Raw genomic sequence first — 20,337 nt, forward strand, 5'->3', positions numbered from 1 at the left:
ACCTCTGTAGCGTGTGAATGGCTACTGCTTTTTGAAGCTACGGCTTTGTTTTCTCCGCTAGATCAATCGTCAGTCGAGGCCGGCATTTGACTTGCTATATGCCTTTTTTTTTTCCGTGCATCCTGACTTCGTACGTTAATTTTTTTTATCGCATTCTTGTGTTTGTCAAGCTTATAGGCAGATTGGATAACGTGTTTGGTTCCTGCACTAGGCCTAGCCAGGCTTTCATAATATAACTTGGATCTGTTTGGTCCCCTGTTTGGCCTGGTAGCCAGGTTTCCACAAACTCATTTCATGTGAATTCAGTGGCTTCCTGGAAACATCCGAATCATTCGGCCGTTCTCGCGGAGCCAGGCTTAGCTAGCCCACGCTACCGTGTCCACTCACCTCCTCTCCCGTCACCTCTTCACGCAACTCGCTGACGCCGTCCACATCTCCCACCGCCGGCCACATCTCCCATGGTCACCGCGTGCTCCCTCTCCCTTCCAGATCCGCTTCCCCTTCTCTCTCCCTGATCTCCTAGCAGGGAGGATCTGAGCACTCCTCCAAGCTCCTCCTCCTCCTCTTTGCGGTCGCCTCCGCTGTCGCCGTCTTCTTGCTGCGTGGCGTGGCGCCGGACGCCGCCGTGTTGCTCTGCCTCGACTGCTTTGCCCGCTCAGGCTCGGGTGGCCCCGCCAAGCTCGTCCCCGCCCACTGCGGCGGCGGAGGAAGAGAGGAAGGAGGGGGAGGCGGCGGGCACTTGGCCTCGGGAGTCTGCTGCTTGTCCTCGGTCGGCGGCGGGGAAGGAGGAGGGACGGCGAGAGCGGGAGGCAGCGGTGGGGAGCCGAGGCGGAGGAGGGAGAGGAGCAGGACCAGGGAGGAGAGCGAGGCCGGGGAGAGCACGAGCAGCAGCACCGGCCGGAGGAGATAGAGCACGGCGAGGAGGGAAGCGGCGGCCACCGCGGCGAGGAGCAGGTGTTGGTGGTGGTGGGACTGGTCGCCGGCTGCGGTGGGGAGCTCTTGCGCGTCCGGCGTCGGCGAGGTAGGGGAAGGAGCTCTTGCGCGCCGAGGTGCCCATTGCCATGGTTGCCTAGGTGCTCGTCCACCATGCCTGCAACATGTTCGACTGAAGTTCCAGAAGGGGGTAAAATTACCAGGTGAAGGAAGAGATGAGTCTATTCAAACTAAACCAAGCAACAAAACACACCAATTCTTAGCCAAGCTTAGCTAGTACAGGAAACCAAACATGTGCTACTTACATTAGTTAAAGCTGAGCAGAGCTAGCCTGTCTTAGTTTTACTAGCCAGGCTTGTCTAAGAAACGAACCAAACACACCCATAATACATAGACCTAGCCGCCTTTGGGAACACCACCAGTTTACATGTCATCTTGGATAATTCAGAGGATATCCTCTGGTGTCAAGTCTAAAGACGAAGAGATGAAGCATAAACGTGCTGGAATCTATTCCGTTCTTCAGCACATTTTTATATATATAAAAAAATAGCATGAGCACTTCATTTGGAGAGAGAGTGTGTGTTCTTAGAGCATCTCTAAGAGTTTTCAATATTCACTCTCAATCTTAATTTTTTCGGCAAGATTGGAAAACATGCTCTCCAGCAACTCTCGATCTCATTTTCAAATCTTTCTAAACTTGGTAAAATCGATCCAATCGTGCAAAAATATGCACGCTCATATATTGATTAGCCAATCTAAGATGAAAAAGACATGGGAAAGATAAGGAATAGGAAAGTGTTTTTCATAGAAATATACAAAAGAGATATATATAAAAGAGGTTGAGGTGATTTGGAATAGTTCGAAATTTCTAATGACACTCAGGCCTTGTTTAGTTCCTAAAAAATTTCAAGATTCTTCATCACATCGAATCTTGCGGCAGAAGTATTAAATTTAGACAAAAATAAAAACTAATTACATAGTTTGCCTGTAAATCGTGAGATAAATCTTTTGATCTTAATTAGTCTATGAATGGATAATATTTGCCACAAACAAACGAAAGTGCTACAGTACCCAAAATCCAATTTTTTGCCAACTAAACAAGGCCTCATTGCTTTGCCAATTACCTTGATGCTCTTAAAAGGGTCTTACTGCATGAATGAATAAGCAAATTTACACTCAGGCCGCACGCCAGTCGCCCGAGCACGGAAGGACATCTCCTTCGCCAGAAGATGCGCTAGTTCATTTACGTCTAAATATTCCAAGCCGTAAACATTATTATAACCGTCGCCTTCCTTTGTTGCCTTGCGGGGGAGCTCTAATTTCCCAACACAGACAGCGACTCAGCCACCACCAATCTTCCGAACAAGAAGGCCTTGTTTAGTTCACCCTGAAATCTAAAAAGTTTTCAAGATTTACCGTCACATCGAATCTTGCGGCACATGCATTAAGCATTAAATATAGACGAAAACAAAAACTAATTACACAGTTTGTCTGTAAATCGCAAGACGAATGAATCTTTTGATCATAGTTAGTTCATGATTAAGCAATATTTGTCAAATAAAAACGTAATTACTACGGTAGCGAAATAAAAAAAATTTCGAAACTAAACAAGGCCCAACATTTGCACCAGGCACCCGAATTCTGCACGTTTCCCAATGTATATATATATATATTGTGGCGGGGTTTAGTGCAAACTCAACCACAAAAGGGTGAAAAGCTCTGCTGTCCATCGAAAATGTTTGGCATTACCTTTTTTTTAGATAATGATGTTTGGCATTACCTAGCCACTCGAAGGCCTGTTCATTCTTCTCGAACCCAGAAGACGACGACCTTGTTTACTTCTACCAAAAAACTCAATATTTTTCAAGCCGTTACATCGAATCTTTAGACGCATGCATGAAATATTAAATATAAAGAAAAATAAAAACTAATTATATAGTTTAATCAAAATTGACGAGACGAATCTTTTAAGTATAATTAATTTATAATTAAACAATAATTACTATAAATAAACGAAAATATCATAGTGAATTTTTTTCATTCGCGCGAGCTAAACAAAACCGTAGTACGCTCTCATGCAGCGCATCTATTCTTCCGTACACAGCGGGAGGGCAAAGGCAAATTATTGGCACGCCGGCCCACCTCCCGTGCACAGCCCAGTTTCCGCACCGCACCTTTTTTGCGTTTGCGTGCAAGAGATTCGCCGGGCGGATAAGGGATGGATTTGTGAAGAGCATGGGGGCACTAGCTATCTACCGGTGGATGGCCCCGCGAGCCGTGGCCTGTGGCTGCGCTTGCGGCGCACGGCGGTAAGATTCGTCGGTCGTCAGCTGCCTTGGGTTGGGGCTTGGGCACGTCACAACCACACACAACAGCCGTGGAACACTGTAATCAACTGCAGATAACGCTAGCCCCTCTCTGCTCCGTGTTGGCGGTTTGGGTTCCTTCAAACTCGTCGAGCGCGCCGTGCTGGACCCGTTCCGTTCCGGCCGTGCAGCCGCTCTGCTCTGCCGAGTCCAATCCCGCTGATGATAAACCGATCGAGTCCTGGGGCGTTTGGCACGGCCTGACGCCGGCCGCTCCGATGCGTCCTGTTTTTATGAATCAATGGAGAAGCCGACCGACCCACCAGCCCGCACTGAGACTGAGGTCGTCGTGCTATGCGCGGTCTTCATCCACGGTCGGGCCGGCCGTGACAGACCGGGTCGCGCGCGCACACCACACGCGAAAGGGGGTCCGTCTTAATTACTCTGAGAGTAATTATTACAGTACTAGTATACGAACTAAGATTAGTCGTCGTCGTCGTAGCCTCGCAGGTAGTTGGGTGTGATTGTCCATCTCCGACGAGAGTGCTGCTAATAATTAAGCGCTTCTAGTTCTAGAGGGGTTCGTCAAGTGCACGTACGGTTAGTACTACATGTACAATGTATGGAGTGAGGGATGGGGCTGTTTTATTTATATTAGCAAAAATAGTTAAGAGTAAGGACCATCATGTCGCTAGCTATAGCTTAGCTACTGTGTGAATAAGACATATTTCAACACGTCCTCCACCATTTTGATTGGAACTCGACAGAGACGTGCACATGGGTTATCACCTTATTAATTTGTACTGTGCATGCACAATTTTGCGCAAATGTGAATAAGGCAGACCATAATCGGCTCCTTGTATGCGTCGCCCACAGTCCCACATACCGACTCACGTAGGAATTTCTCTGGCTAAAGAAGGGAATCATCACACAGCAACCTGTTTACGAAGGAGTAAAGCACATTCGTAAGCAGGCTAACGGGTCCGTTGGGTGGGTGGTAGTACATGGCTGACTAGCCACCACAACACAGCACGAGGATATTTCCAGAGGACAACATATCTAGTGCAAACCATAACTTCTATAAAAATCTGTACAAACCATGGTAAAAAAGTTGTCTAAATTCATCAAAAAAATCACACATGTAGATGATTTGATGATAAACAACATTGTAAAATATCTTGTCTAAACTCAACTTTGTTTGTGAGATATAAAAATAACAAATTTTAAGCTAGAAAGGTGTCCACACGAGTCACGCCGGCACGCCGGCTGCGGTAATCAGCCGGTCAGTCCATCCAGGTCCACGAACTTGCGCCGTTGGCCCCTCTCCCAGATCGCCCTCGTTCGTACGTGGTTGCCGCCTATACGCCCGTCACCGCCGGCAAACAAGAACCGAACATACATTTCCGAACACCTGTGCCCCTCTCCTTCTTGTAGTCTTGACGTCTTGTTTGCCCAAAGCAACGCACGCCCACCCTCTTCTTCTTGTTGAGATAATCCGCCGTGACCCCGACATCTCCGGACGAGCGGGTTTATCGTCATCTCAATTCGCCAAACGCGCGGCTCGCCCGTCGCCGGCCGCGCGCGCCACTGCCTCCTCACCGCGCCGTTGTTTTGTCCCGGACTCCCGGGCCGGCCCTAGTAAAATACTAGTCGTAGTACCGCCCGCGCCGAGATGTGGCCGCAGCGCACAAGGGCACGGGCACCGCACAGCCCCGCAACCCGCTAGTGCGGGCGGTGGCCCCTGGCCCGCATAAGCGGCGACGCTCCCGAAATGTCTAGATGCCCCTATTCCCGTCCGTCCGTTCCACGCCACAGACCAGCACCAGCAGCCCCCGCGAGAATCTAGACGAGAGCCCCCGCCCGCCCCCGAGTCGCGACTCTAGGGCCTTGTTTAGATCCGAAAAAATTTCGGATTTCGACACGGTAGCACTTTCGTTTTTATTTGACAAACATTGTCCAATCATAGAGTAACTAGGTTTAAAAGATTTATCTCATGATTTATAGATAAATTGTGTAATTAGTTTTTGTTTTTATCTATATTTAATGCTCCATGCATATGCTGTAAAATTTGATGTGACGGAGAATCTTGAAAAGTTTTTGGTTTTCGAGATGAACTAAACAAGGCTCTAGGCCCGGTGGAGATAACAAAGGAGATAAGCGACGGCGACCGGTCGCCCACCCAAGCCCGCTGCCACACGGGCCCCGCCACAACCCGACCCACGCCGAGGCTCCCCCAGCCGCTACGGTGGCGCCACGCGGCCTGCCGCTTTACCGCCGTCCACACGTTTGCCTGTGGAGGAGGCTGCTGTGTGGGGCCAGCCGTTCCACGCCCACGTGGGCCCGTGTGCGGCCACGATCCCCGCCCGCCGCGGCCCGGCAAGAGATCGATTCGTTCGATTTCATACTCCCGGTCCCGGTGCTCTCCCTCCCTTGCCGCCTCCGCCTGCCCCTCCCCCGTAGCGAGCGGCGGCTATAAAACCTTCCCCTGCGCTCCCAGTCGCGAAGCTCTACTCAACTTCTCCTTTTCCACCGGCGATTATTCCGGCCACTCGCCTTCGTTGCGTGCGCCTCGAGAACCCGGTTCTAGAATCGGCGGCGGGCGGCTAAAGGAGAGGGTGCTAAATTTTCGATAGAAGGACGAGCACGACTTCTTAATTTTTTTTTGGGGGGTGGCGGTTGATGTTGAAGAGGATTGCGCTGGCGAGAATCCATTTTTAGGGCGGTGCCGGCGCGACCGTTCCGGGATCGGGAGCTTTATCTGGAGGCGAGAGGGGTCAGGGCAGCGGCGACGATCGACCAACCCAACCCACCAGTTCCCGCGTCGAGGAAGAAGAAGGGATAGGAGACGGAGCCGGTGGTGGTCGCAAGGATGGCCGGGAGCATGCAGGCGGCGGACGCGGCGGGCCGGCTAAGCGCGCTGCTGTCGCTGCTCGCGCTGCGCCGGCTCCTCGCCGTGCTCCAGCCGCTGGCCCTGCTCCTGCTCCTGCCCTTCAGGTGGCGCCCAAGGCCGGGGGCCGTGCCCACGGCCGTGGCGTCCGATGCCGCGCCCTCCGCGTCGTCGGGGGCTAGCGGGAAGAAGGGGAAGGCGTCGTCGTCGGTGGTTCTAAGGGTGCCGGCCGGCTCGCCCATGGTCGCCGCGCGGAGGCAGGCGTCCGCAAGGAGGGAGATAGCCATGCGCCGGGCGCGGGAGGCCGGGCGGGAGTACGAGCTCATCCCCACCGCTCGCGGCGAGACGCTCTTCACGCAGTGCTGGTGGCCGCACCCGCCTTCCTCCACCGTTAAACCAAGGTGAGACAAGGACACTCCCTCACGAAACAGAGGAACCCGATAAATTCCAGGCATCCTGGAGACTCTGCCCACATGTCCTTGCAAATTTTGTTCTTTCTTCTCCTACTAGGAAAGGTGCCTTCTGGTGCTATCGACTTGTTGATCTAATTATTCGTCCTTTGGTGTTGGCGATTTGTGACGCAGGGCGCTGGTTGTTGTCATGCACGGGCTAAACGAGCACAGGTAAGGACGGTTCCTGTTTCCACCAGTTTCTTTCGAAATGATTCTCTGGCTATGCTTGTTTGTTGGTAGCGGATGGCTGACCCTGACCTTCCTTGGATTGGTGTGGCAGTGGGAGGTATGATCATTTAGCGAGGCGATTGAATGACATCGGCATCAAGGTGTACGGAATGGACTGGACTGGTAAGCATCTTTTTTCTCCTTTTTTGGTTGTCATGCTTCAAATCTTATAGTATCACGAACTACTTATGCATGTATGTTTTGATTTGATTTTCATCCATGTTGATGATTGTGTGATTGTGAACTTAATTAACTAGTGCCACAAACAATTCACCAGCTATGACGAGAGCAATGAATAAAGATGCCAATTTCTCAGTAGGACGAAATGGACCCAATTTCTAAAGTGAAATGCAAGGCTGTCTATTTTTTACACTTTAGTGTCCAGGTGTTTTGTTGTCTTCATTTTGGCTGTTCATTCCTTGGGTTGTCCGACTCCGTCTTAGTCCCATTCTAATTTTATTGCTCCATTCAAAATAGGGCTTCATTTTAGCTGTTCATTCCTTGGTTGTCCTTACTCCGTCTAAATCCGATTCTAATGTTACCGACCCATTCACTGAAAATAGCAACGATTGGCCTTTTATTTATTTATTTTTGTGGTGAGAACAGGGATTTGAACTCCTGACCTATAGGTTGCACTTCTGCTTTCCCTACCACTGTATTTGGTGGATTCTAAGCCATGTGGCCTGCCAAAGTAGGCCCTGACCTTGAGAAGTTGAGATGGATAATGTTATCTGGTTTGTAGCTGGGAGCTTAGCTATGATGCTTCTCCGCTTTCATGGTTACTTTGTGGTTGCCTTATTGTATCGTGTATTATCTGGTTGTGATCTGGGAGCTTAGATAAAGTGCACCAGTTCAGTGGATTCCCATTCCATATTGTAATTGAAGTGTTGATTATTCATAATTGTCGGCTTGGACACTTAACTCTGTTTGAGGGATACAGATTGTTGGGTACACATCATCATTTAACAATTACAAAAAAATGGCCTATGAACTATTTTTCCCTTATTCAGGTTAGCTTCTCTTTGTTGAATTAGACAAACTGCGTGCTAGTTTGGAGTTGCTTATAGTTTTTTTACTACGTATAACCATGTAAAATATTAACTATGTCAAGATGTAGGAGCATAGGATGAGATTCTAGATTATAATAAGGAACCAGATAGCAATAGTAATAATGCAGCAAACAATTGAGCTAACTAATATTTGGAATTTGTCAGAACTGCAGGCATCACTCTGAGAATCAGTGATAAATTTATTAGTCTGATCTAACCTGTAGATTGTGCTGTGTTACAGGTCATGGTGGAAGTGATGGTCTCCATGGATATGTGCAATCTCTTGATTATGCTGTCAATGATTTGGTAAGAGCAATTGAATATCTTCACAGCTCTCTGAGACCCATCTGTGTAAGTCCTTATTCAAAATCTTCTGATTAATGTAGAAAATGTACCTCAAGAAAGTATTAGCCGAGAACCCTGGTCTTCCATGCTTCTGCTTCGGCCATTCGACTGGTGGAGGTATCATTCTGAAGGTAATGGCAGCGGTGCCATATGAATTGCATTATTGTGGAACTTACTTCTTCAGGACTGTTGTTGCACATTTCTTTTGTGCTGTTTAAATCTAACTGTTTTGATTCACAACAGGCTGCGCTTGATCCAGAGGTAAAAACTCTCATTAGCGGTATTGTCCTGACATCACCAGCTGTCCGTGTTCAGCCTGCCCACCCAGTCATAGCGGTATGTCTTGTTCTTTCTTAAACAATATCTACTACTTATGTCCTTGAAAAAATGAAGCAGGTTGAATGTTCAGTAATATTTGTCTTGTTATTTCTTAAACAATATAATCTAGCAGTATATTTATACCATTGAAAAAATGAAGCAGAAGCACGGTCCCTTGTGGTTTCCTAAACATTGTGTCACGGGGTCAGATATTGTTCCACATTTTTATGGGTTGATTGTTCTGAGAAAATATTACTTCACGCTTGCTACCAATTTTGTGCTTACGGTAGTGTGTGCAGTCTGCAGACACCATCACTCATCTCAAGAGAAACGTTTCTGCTTCCAACTGCAGGTCATGGCACCGATTTTCGCCCTCATCGCACCGAGGTATCAGTTCACGGCGTCGCACAGGAACGGCCCACCGGTGTCGCGCGACCCGGAGGCCCTGCGTGCCAAATACACGGACCAGCTGGTGTTCACGGGCGCCATCCGCGTGAGGACGGGCTACGAGATCCTCCGCCTGACGTCGTACCTGCAGCAGCACCTGCACCGCATCGACGTCCCGCTGCTGGTGATGCACGGCGCCGACGACCTGGTGACCGACCCCAAGGGCTCGCGGGCGCTGTACGAGCAGGCCTCCTCCGCGGACAAGTCCCTCAAGCTCTACGACGGGCTGCTGCACGACCTCCTGATCGAGCCCGAGAAGGACAAGGTGATGGACGACATCGTGGCGTGGCTGAGCCCCAAGGTCTAACGCCGGCATGCAGATGCCCGTAGGACGCGCGCGCGGGCTTCGATCGTCTGCTGAGCGCGGAGGACCTGCAGGCGGAAGACGTACGCCTCGCCTCCGGACGGTGATGACGCGGGTCTGGTCGGCCGCGGAGCAAGGGAGAGCGGGTGTGCCTCCTCGCCCCCTTGCCGTGGTGATTATCCGAGAGCAGGACTACAGGAGTACGGCATACTACTACTACCTACGCTACGGCGATGGCTTTACTCGTGCCTCCCATTGTATCCCGATAATTTTTGTCAGGGGTACTTACGAATTATGTAAAACATGCTCGTTTCGCCCTGTACGTGTGGCTGCACGAGCGGTGTCCGATACTGTAGAAGACGCCCGCCCTCTTGTGAATTGTGAATGCATTAACGCAATTCCATATCAGAGTTGCAAGTTGCAACAGGCTCTCGGTCTCCTCGTCTGTCTGCTCTGTTCATAGTACTTCCTATCAGCACCCTAGCCAGCAGTTGTTGCTGCTTGCAATTGCAACCTTGAATCCTTGGTGCTGCGTAAGAAGTCCCAAGTGGCCAAGCTGGCTGTCCGCAGGGTCACCGTGCAGTTTCCCACACGGTGCGCGGCGACTGTTCTGATTGGCGGTGAAGCCCGGCTATGGCCACCTTGCCACCGCGAGCTACTGCCAGTGTCGGAGGTTGTGCGACCGTGCCAGCGTTTTCATGATCTTGGTGATTTCAAGCCTCCCATTTTTTCTTTTGTATACGGCGAGATCGTGAGCCGTGGTCGAGTGAGTAAACTCGCTGGCCTTCAAATCTTGCGAATCAGCACAGTGGGATCCATTTCTACGGAGTATATTTTCCTATTCACGGTGTTGTTCAGACGTCGCAGTCTGCGACCGCGGGAGGCGGACTCAGCCTGACTTCACGCAACGTAAACGTAATGAACGTTCACGGTAGGTTTGCCACTTGCGCGGAACCAAGAGTGTCGTGGCCATTGACGCGGCGACTAGCGCCGCCCGATCTGCCAACGGACGGCGAGGATAACTCCAGCAAGTCGTGATGATGACGTTAGCAGGCGATGCCAACTAGTGAGCTCGACGCCGCAATGCGGCGTGCACGTTGACACGTTGTCCTCGCTCTATCTTCTAGTAGAAAAGCTGAAAGCTCCAAAGTCACCTATTTTCTCTTTCCATCTTGCCACGCACATCACAAAAGCTTACTGCTTACCACCGAATATTCTTCTCGCGTCTTCGCACCTCGCTGCTCAAATGCTCGTACTTTAGATATCAATCACATGTTCACATCAGTGAAAATGAAAAATGCCCATACGGAAAACCTCAAGCTGAGAAGCTCCTCTTTTTTAGTGATTGCTTAATAAGTGTGGCTTGGAATTGACACATATCATTTAACTTGCATCTGATCGATGGAAATGTTGACTAGAGGGTTAAAAAGGGCAACCCGTGCTATTGAGGCACCGTTTAGGGTGTATATGCATGTGCAGATTTGCTAGTACTACCGCCTGTCCTTTGTCGATTTTTCCAGTATAGTCTTGTATAATTAATACTCCTTCTCATGGTATGAGGTGTCATTCTGTGTATCATTAGTTTGTTACGGTCTATAAAATGTAGAGTTTTTTCTTCACAATATATAGACAAGAAAGCGCAAATAAAATAGGATGAAATTAAATGAATGCCAAAACTTGTTCCTATTGTTTTCACCGAGTATCACTTTTAATTGAGCATTACATGACTGTCAGTCATGAGCAATACTAAGTCACTCATATGCAATTGGTGCCATTATTTGAGGAAAGATATTGTGATTGTAAAAACTATGTCTATTCTGTGAGATAAGTGATTGTCACATGCTATCAATCTTTTTATTCTACTGCTATGATAAAGTGATCTGTAACGAGCTATACATATGACTATACAATCAATGTCTCCATTTTATCAAATAATTTAAATAAATAGCAATAATAAACTTCAAAGCATTACTTATAAAAACATGGAATTGTGATATTATCTATCCCTATGTGGGATTTTCACATGACATCAAATTCTTATCCTCTACTACTATGATATTGTGATATCAATTCGAACCGACAAATGCTATATTATTTTTCGTGAGCATTATTAGATTACTATTGAATCAATTTTCCCCTTTGAGAAAAAGATATGAGGATTGAATAACCCATCTATATGAAGGAGACATAAAGGATATGTTGCATGCTATCAATTTTTTATTTTCTACTAGTATGATAAAGAGAAATCACTTTAATCAAGAAGTATAACTTGATTTGTCACGAGCAACATTAGACCAATACGCAATTAGTGTTCCCATTTGAGAAAAGATACAATGATTGTAAGATCTATCTATATGTGTGAGGAATGAAGGATCGCCGTACACCATTACCATCGGTTTTTTCCTTCTACTACTACCACATTCAACCGGAAAGTATCGTCACATAATTCGTAGCGAGCAAATGCTAGATCACTAATAATTAATGTGCCATTGGAGAAAAGATATATTATTACATGATCTATCTCTATCCGCGGAAAGGATTGCCTCATGTCATCAATTTTTTATTCTTGTAATATGCTATTATAATAAAGAAATATCACTTTTAACTAAAAATTACTTCATTCTAAATTATGAGATATTTTGGTTTTTTAGATATATAATATTTATTATGTATTTAGATATACACTATGTCTAGTCTAGATTAAAAAAACCAATGTATCTAGAAAAGAGAGTAATAGAAGTGTGGGGTTATAAAAAGAGGGGCATTACGGTAAAACTTGAATTTTCTCAGTTTCCTTGACTGCTAACTCGCTTCTATAAAAGGATAAGCTCCCTGAGCAAGCAAAAGCCCACAGAACGAGCGAGGCCAGGCGACTTCATACTGCTCGCCTCGCCGTCTTTCCCCCCCAATCTGTCGCTCCTCCCAGCTGCGAGCGATCGCCGTACCCCGCGCCGCCGTAGGGAGCCCCCTCGCCATGGCCTTGCAGGGGAAGAAGCTCATCAACAACCCGGACGGTAACAGCCTGTCGCCACTATTTGCCCCTTATTTCTCACTAAATTTCAGACAGTTTTTCTTCGATTTCTAGGGTTTAATCGCGTCCGATGGTCCCGACTGGGCTTCGTTTTGTTAAAATTTTGCAGATGTGGTGACGGAGTTCATCGAGGGGTTGGTGGAGACTTACCCGGGTCTGCAGTACCTCGACGGGTTCCCTCAGGTGATTTTTTTTTCGCAACAGTAAACAATTTTGAGTTGTTTCGGCTAGCATTGAGTGACAGAACTCCCCTGAAATCTGTAGATTAAGGTCGTTCTTCGTGCTGATGTCGAGCGCGGTTCCTATGACAAAGTTGCAGTCATCTCAGGTGATGTTCTGCGTTCTGCCTTGGCTGCTTCGAACTATGCTTTTGTTCTAATTTTCATGTGAATGTGATGGTTACTTCCTATGTTACATTAAATACATCCGAAATGATCAGGAATTTCCCTGTTTCAAGTACTAGATATGGTACAATATGACTTAAAGGAACCTGATGGTACTATGGTAGTTTGCAGTAAGTGGTTGCCATGTTAGTAGGTTTCTTCAGTGTGATGGTTATCTTGACCAGAATTGGCGAGATATAGTATTCTTTTGCTCACTTTATGTCATTTTACATTCAAGTTTACACATATTAAGCTACTTGCTAATGTTATTTTGCTAGTTGCTTGGAGTTATGATTCTTTTTACATTAAGTACCATGTTGTACTCTGCTTTGGAGACATTACTGCTGGAAGAGGAAAATATGACGGTGTATTGCTTGGACCTCTTGCATTCCATGGCATCATCACCACAAGTGACCACAGATATCTGCTGGTTGTCATGTCAGTCTGCATGTATACAATCTATTATGCTCTTGTTGTGTTTCCTTGTTTGAACTAATAGTATACATAAACATATGGCCATACTGTTTCTTTGGCCATCTTTAAGAAATGTCAAATAGGAACTTCTGCATAAAAAAAAAAAACTTCATCGGTAACTTTCATGGCAGATGGTTCCTGGGACATTTCCATTTTTTTATGTCAAGTTAATTACTTACTATAGCGTTGTTTTGTTCGTAGGTGGTGGAAGCGGCCATGAACCTGCCCATGCTGGATTTGTTGGGCCAGGGATGTTGACCGCTGCTGTTTCTGGAGATGTTTTTGCTTCTCCACCTGTTGATTCTATTTTAGCTGTATGTTTCTTTTTCGTAAAACTATGTCTAGCTTCTTAAGCAGCTTAAATCAACTTAGCTGACATTTAACTACATCTTCTCACTGTAGGCTATTCGAGCTGTAACTGGTCCCATGGGGTGCCTTCTAATAGTAAAGGTACTCTCACTGTGATATCAACTTTAAAATGTCAAATCATGAGATAAGAGAGATCTTTTAATACACCTGAGGATTGTGCAATATGAACATCTGATGCTTTTGGACCGTGCATTGTTTATTTATTACCACATTAATAACTACCATTTCCTCCACCTATCGTCCTGTGTTCAATTGTTCATGTATGAACGGATAGAGAGGAGGGACAACATTTGATTTTCTGAAAGCTGCTTGGGACATATCAATTTTAGTTCAATAAGAAGGCTGTGGTACATCTGCATTTGCTTTGAAAGGGGCCAAACTGTGGGCTGTTTTGGATAACTGTTTATGCTTGATGTAGGGATACTGGTACTTTTCCTCCATTATTTTTAAACTGCAGTGCTCCATTTTGTTCAATTTTATGTGTAAACTGTGAAGCATTGCACTGCTTCATCTTACTAAGCTTCATTTCTTCTTACCTTCAATTGCCAAACATTTGCAGAACTACACTGGTGATAGACTGAATTTTGGATTAGCTGCTGAGCAGGCAAAATCTGAAGGCTATAAGATGGAGGTTGATAAACACACAGATTACAATGTTGTGTGGCAGATCATATTCATTTTAATGACTATGTATCATTTATCCTCCAATTGTAGATGGTCATTGTTGGAGATGATTGTGCCCTTCCCCCACCTAGAGGGATAGCTGGTAGAAGAGGTTTAGCTGGAACAATTCTTGTGCATAAGGTATTTTATTGTTCCAATGTATTTTCTATCCTAGATTTTCCTCTTAGTTTCATTCTCAGTTACTGGCATGTTACATTCTTTCACTCAGCAAAGTTGACCTGCAAAAATCTCTTTAACACTCACCTGATCTGTTTTTTCATGCAACCAGCCTTTTCCCTCTGATTTAACTATTCACTATGCTCATCTAAAATAATGGAAGTGCCTTTTTAAGTAAGCTGATGTGGTATCTGCATGAGCATTAAACACTTTTTCTCGAACACTCAGGAGAGTGCCGTATCATTATATTAAGATGAACACTAAACACTAATCAATAGTTATCTTAACTGGAATCAAAGATACACTGCTTGTTCATGGAACACACGTTTCTAATCTAAGCCTGCACCCTACATCAAATATAGTGAATAAACCTTGTACAGTTAGGTGCTAGACTTGGAATGGGGAAACAGTAAGTAATAATTAGTGTTTCAATGTTGGCATATAAGATCCTTTCTGTTGGAAGAAATTCTGGCATTGTATTGCATTTATTTCAAACTTGAAGCAGCCAATGATTTCTTGTAAAATTTCTTCTCACACTCTAATTTTAACTTTTGTTTAATCCATAGGTTGCTGGGGCTGCAGCAGATGCTGGTTTATCTCTTGCAGAGGTTGCTGCAGAAGCAAAACATGCATCTGAGGTTGTTGGTACGATGGGAGTTGCACTTTCTGTTTGCACATTGCCTGGGCAAGTAACTTCTGACCGATTGGGTCCAAGACAAATGGAGCTTGGCCTTGGAATCGTAAGTTCAAACCACATCTGTTATTATGCTCGTATAATTAAACAATTAGCATAGTTAGCTGTAGTTGTAAGGTTCTGTGCATCAATGCTTGTTTTCTACATTTCTGAGATTGATAAATCTGAAGTTAAAACATCTATTTGTTTCCAGCATGGAGAACCTGGTGTTGCTGTTGTTGAACTCCAGACAGTTGATGTAGTGGTAGAACATGTGCTTAAGCAGATATTGTCACAGGTAAGTTTTTGATTTGCAATGTTTGTTTAATCCTATATGGCTATATGTTTATTTATTTGTCTTTGTTACAAAATGCAAAAATTATTTTGTTTTCCACACCGCAGCCACACATATCACTACATTTTCTGGTCATATTTCTCCGTTCAATTCAAAACCCTATTTTGCATAATTTGTGAAGCCTAATGCTGAACTGTGTGTAGTGTTGATTAATTATTTAGAAAAGGCGAAAGCTATAGTTTGTCTCAGCTTTGAAGTTCTCCTTTCTGTTCCAGACATATCTTTTTTTTTCCTTTACTAAAAAAAGTAGCATGTTTTTATTAAGAAAAGGCAAGCCTGGATTACAGGAGAGGTAAGGATGAAAATGGGGGTTGGATGCGTATTACAAGGAACGAGGACAAATCCTCTCCTGCTGTGGTTTTTGTTAAGTGGAACATTATACAACTGTTTATCTGTTTCACACTCTCAGTAACCACTGTAAAAAAAAGGACTTTCTATCGCAGTATGGCTAGCTTGGATGCTTTTAATTATTCATTTGGTGGCCTTGCATCCTTGCAGGAAACTCAGTATCTTCCTATCACAAGGGGTTGCAATGCTGTTCTCCTAGTGAATGGGTAATACAAATCTGAACATTTATTGCCACTGTATAAATTGAATAATATTTGTGGAATCAGTAGCACTAGGTTAATTGTATCTTGTATGTGTTCGCTATCTTTTTTTTTCATCTTTCATGATGACCCAAGGTGCACATTTTCAATCTTGGTTAGTTAGTTTGGTGATCTCATTGCTCATTCTTTTTATGGGTTACTATGAAAGTTGTTTCCTGTAATTTATGCTGGATATACAACACTAGACTTGAAGTAGTGAAAAAAAATTATCGTGCATGGGAGAAACCGAGAAATTAACAAGAATTTAAAAATTATGAGTATGTTTCTTTTCCTTATCATACATCAAAGGGATCTGGCTAGAAGGTTGCATATTAATGTCACTTGTACCTAGGTCATCATCTTTTATTGATGAATTCTTTGTTTGCTGATGGTGGCTGGGGTAGGAGGCATCCATTTTCAATACCTGAAAAATTACTTATAACCATCTCTATACTTCATTATGCCGGATAGGCCAGAGACTAGGAATAGCTGGAAGGGCTCACAGGACTGATTCAGACATAGCATTAGAAATGTCTTTTATTCTTTTTTCAAGTTTAACTTTGGCCTGCCTACTACATTAATTACTTATGTTTACTAGTTGTTATTACAAAATGTTGTTAACGCTATATATGAGAGGATTGGGAGCTTATGGCAGCGTGTTTATGAATTCTGAGATTGTCTACCCATATCAAATCCTACTTACAGATTAAAATTCACTTTTTTTCCGACGATTTCTTTGAAAGCGTACATTACTTATTTACCTTATCACTGTAGCTATTTCCTTCCTCCCCATTGTTGGTTTTGAATTGAGTACTGTTTGTAACTTCGTTCTTTAACCCCATCTCTAATGTGCAGATTAGGAGCCACTCCTATCATGGAACTTATGATTGCAGCGAGAAAAGCAGTTCCTGAGTTGCAATTGGTGTATGGCATTGCTGTTGACAGAGTCTACACTGGCACACTTATGACATCACTTGATATGGCAGGTCAGTTTTTTGCGTGATTCCACGAAATGATGATGTGGATGAGCTTTGTCATCTCTACATTCAGTTAACATGATTTTACCAAACCTTGTAAATCATTCACTGGTCAAGATAGCTGCTTTGCTCCAACCGTCGCACTCACAAACGAAAATGTTTTATATATTGTTCATTATAATCTGATATACGAGCAGTTGAATTAAGTGGAATTGTTTATCTAATCACAATGCATATGTCAGCATTTTACATTGACTCAGCTTCCTAAGTAACCAGGCAGGCACGAAATATTGTTTCAGACTCTTTCCTTTTGCAGGATTATCTATTACCATTATGAAGTCCGATGAAAGCGTTTTGAAGAGACTTGATGCTCCCACTAAAGCTCCAGCTTGGCCTGTTGGTTCTGAAGGTGAGTCAATTTGGCCTGCTCCCACTGAAGGTATTGTATCTAGAAAAGCCAGAACGACTTATAATTTGGAATGGAGGGGTATCTGCCTTTAGCTAATGTTCTCTAACAATGCTCGGAAGCTTTAATCCAGTGCTCTAAAAGGTGCTAGGTGTGTTCGGTGGGCTCCATGTCTAGTGGTTAATGAGTGCTAAGCGGGTACCTGGTTGGTGCTGAGTGGCTCATTGGATGATTAGTAGGTGCTAGGAGGAATGATGTAACTCAAACCTAGGTGAAGGCTAGGTGGGTGGGTGGGATGATCACATTTTAGAACAATAGTCAGTTTATTTCTGGTTGTGTGTAAGTTGGATCTATACTGGTATCTTCCTTTCATTATTTTTCCCCTTCTACCATCATCTAACTTGACATGCATTTTCTTTTCTAAGTACATACTAAAGACTCGCTTAGGATCCGTGCTGTGCGAACATTGATTGGAAGCTGTAACAAGTTTAGGTTGTTCAGATATAAATGGGAATTTATTGAGACACAGACTGCTATCAAAACTCCCGAATCATGTTTTCAGCACAGGGGAAAATATTTTAAGTTCTATCAGAATCTTTCAATTATAATTCAATTTTCTAAACTTAGTGTTGATCACTTGACTGTAGGAAAACGTCCACCAGCAAAGTTTCCTGTTCCTCTACCACCATCACCTTCAATGAAGGATGACGAGGTAAAACAAATTCCCTATTTGGATTTTTTCTATCTGTTTTCTGAGGCCATCAGTTCACCTGTGATCTAATGTGGAAACGTGCAAGAAGTGCCAGTAGCAGTTTGCTGGTTCTGTAGGGGTTATGGGTGTTCTTTTTAAAAAAATTCCAATCTGTTATGTGGTATTGCTTTGTCTCAGTTTCTCAACGCCAGATCCAGAGAATGGAAAACCGTGGGCTCTGTTGTCATTGTCCCTTCTAATAGAACTTTCAAGACTGTTCTGCATTTTTTTTGTCTTTTATCACACTAGCATATGCATGCTCATCAGTTGCCATTTGCAGTCCCTAAGTTATCATGATTTGTTATTCTTCTGCAGATTCTTGCTCCATCTCAGGAGCTGAGCAAGCAAAGGTGTATCCTGGAGGCTGCTATTGAAGCAAGTGCTACTGCAATTATCAATGTCAAGGATAGCCTAAATGAATGGGACAGTAAAGTGGGCGATGGTGACTGTGGAACCACAGTGAGTCAAATAGTGTTTACCAATTCAATGCTTATTTGACTACTGTTATTTTAGGATCTAGTAATTCACTGCTGTTCTTTCCAGATGTATAGAGGTGCAACAGCTATTCTTGAAGATATGAAAAAGCGGTAAGTTAAAAGCACTACAAATCATTGGCAAGAAGTTTTTTATTCTTGAAATGTGGATTAGAAATATGATAATTGTGCTGCTGACATATGATAAATAGACTATATATGAACTCCCATATGGTTTTACTAGCTTTAGTATATAACGGTAGTTCCTGTCCAGTGGAAATCATATACATGATGCTGATGGCTTTCTCATTAGTTCTATCACTGTATCACACTTCATTTCCAGCCAGTGTCTTTTTCTATCATTTTCCTGATATTATAATCAGGTTAGCTATTTTTATGATATAATTCTAGTTTTTTTCATGTAAAATTTGACCGAAAATTAGTGCATTTTTTCTCTATTCCAGTTACCCTATGGATGATGCAGCGGGAACAATAAATGAAATTGGGGCAACAATCCGAAGGGTGATGGGTGGAACAAGTGGAATCTTGTATGATAATTTGTGCTTTTGGTGCCCATTTTTTCCTTATTGAATATGATTACTACGGAGTAAACTTACAGTTCCTATTTCCTAATATACTCCAGGTATGACATACTCTGCAAGGCTGCGTATGCAAGCTTAAAGCAGAGCTCAACTGTCACTGCAAACGAATGTAAGCAATGTGCTTGATCTTTCTGACCATATATCATGAATTTTACATACTAAATAAACCTTGCTGCTTTTCTACAGGGGCTGATGCTTTAGAGGCCTCCGTTGCTGCTGTTAGCAAATATGGTGGTGCCAGCGCAGGATACCGCACAATGTTGGATGCCCTAATTCCTGCTTCTGCTGTTCTGAAACAGGTTACATCTTGATTCTACTTTATCCTCCTGCACAATTGTCCATGGTTATCTGATAAAATTACTGTGCTGAGCAGAGACTTGAGGCTGGGGATGATCCTGTGACTGCTTTCGTCGCTTCTTCTGAAGCAGCATCAGCTGGCGCTGAATCCACCAAACAAATGCAAGCAAAGGTATATAATCTCACTCACCCTACTCCACATACTTTACGTTTAAGCTCTGTACAACCTTACTGTTGCAGGATAATCGAACAAGGATGATTTTCCTATTTCCTCTTCCTTTGATAAAGATTTTCATATTTACACAAGAATTTGGAATGCACTTGCAGGCTGGACGGTCATCATACATCGCACCAGATCTCCTGGCTTCAATCCCTGATCCTGGAGCAATGGCTGCAGCTGCATGGTACAGAGCCGCTGCTCTTGCAGTGAAGAACAAACTGCACGGTTCAAAGAGCTAGTGCATATGGCTATGCTTCATTGCTAGACCCAAAATAGACTGACAGGAAAAATCACCGGGGCATTTTCTCACTCCCCTTAGATTTGGTTTCCGCTTGTGCTTTTGCATGGGCCGAGAAAAACGACTTCCATACTGTTTCCCCCTTCTCACATCATACAAAGAGATGTTCAAAGAGTTTGTAGACGGTACAAGTTAAGGGAAGCTATGCTTTTGCACTCCCGTGATATCTCAGCGTGCTGTCAATGTTGGGAATGATCATTGTTTATTTTGCCCGAGTTTCGTTTTAATGGCGCGCAAAATAAACAACTATATTATCTATACTGTCTAAAAAACGATTTTTTTCCGAAAAGGAAGATTTTATTTCATCCTAAGATTCAGTTCATTGAGACATG

At 44.3% G+C, this 20,337-nt stretch overlaps 3 protein-coding genes across 4 annotated transcripts; 2 read left to right on the forward strand and 1 right to left on the reverse strand.

Annotated features, from left to right (window-relative positions):
* On the reverse strand, positions 520–1,367 carry LOC110435750 (protein SCARECROW 1-like). The gene is made up of 2 exons (XM_021461784.1): positions 1,330–1,367; positions 520–1,090 (listed from the first exon to the last, which is right to left on the reverse strand). The coding sequence occupies exons 1-2, from the start codon at positions 1,365–1,367 to the stop codon at positions 520–522; spliced, it is 609 nt and encodes a 202-aa protein (XP_021317459.1).
* On the forward strand, positions 5,664–9,695 carry LOC8059995 (monoacylglycerol lipase). The gene is made up of 7 exons (XM_002463934.2): positions 5,664–6,527; positions 6,711–6,749; positions 6,859–6,929; positions 8,097–8,161; positions 8,242–8,331; positions 8,444–8,536; positions 8,871–9,695. Exons 1-7 carry the CDS (start codon positions 6,109–6,111, stop codon positions 9,270–9,272), a joined length of 1,179 nt encoding a protein of 392 aa, XP_002463979.1. The 5' UTR covers positions 5,664–6,108; the 3' UTR covers positions 9,273–9,695.
* Positions 12,101–20,232, forward strand: LOC8059996 (putative 3,4-dihydroxy-2-butanone kinase). 2 transcript variants are annotated; one of them, XM_002463935.2, is made up of 20 exons: positions 12,101–12,283; positions 12,410–12,483; positions 12,565–12,628; positions 13,359–13,471; positions 13,560–13,607; positions 14,086–14,157; positions 14,241–14,330; positions 14,933–15,106; positions 15,254–15,337; positions 15,893–15,948; positions 16,837–16,967; positions 17,275–17,367; positions 18,012–18,076; positions 18,431–18,574; positions 18,659–18,702; positions 19,053–19,136; positions 19,232–19,299; positions 19,377–19,489; positions 19,564–19,659; positions 19,815–20,232. In XM_002463935.2, the coding sequence occupies exons 1-20, from the start codon at positions 12,244–12,246 to the stop codon at positions 19,944–19,946; spliced, it is 1,785 nt and encodes a 594-aa protein (XP_002463980.1). In that variant the 5' UTR covers positions 12,101–12,243; the 3' UTR covers positions 19,947–20,232. The 2 variants fall into 2 exon arrangements, with proteins under 2 accessions (XP_002463980.1, XP_021304373.1); XM_021448698.1 differs by lacking the exons at positions 12,101–12,283; positions 12,410–12,483; positions 12,565–12,628; positions 13,359–13,471; positions 13,560–13,607 and adding an exon at positions 13,649–13,952.

The sequence above is a fragment of the Sorghum bicolor genome, chromosome 1 (genome assembly GCF_000003195.3).
Source record: "Sorghum bicolor cultivar BTx623 chromosome 1, Sorghum_bicolor_NCBIv3, whole genome shotgun sequence".
Taxonomy (NCBI): Eukaryota; Viridiplantae; Streptophyta; class Magnoliopsida; order Poales; family Poaceae; genus Sorghum; species Sorghum bicolor.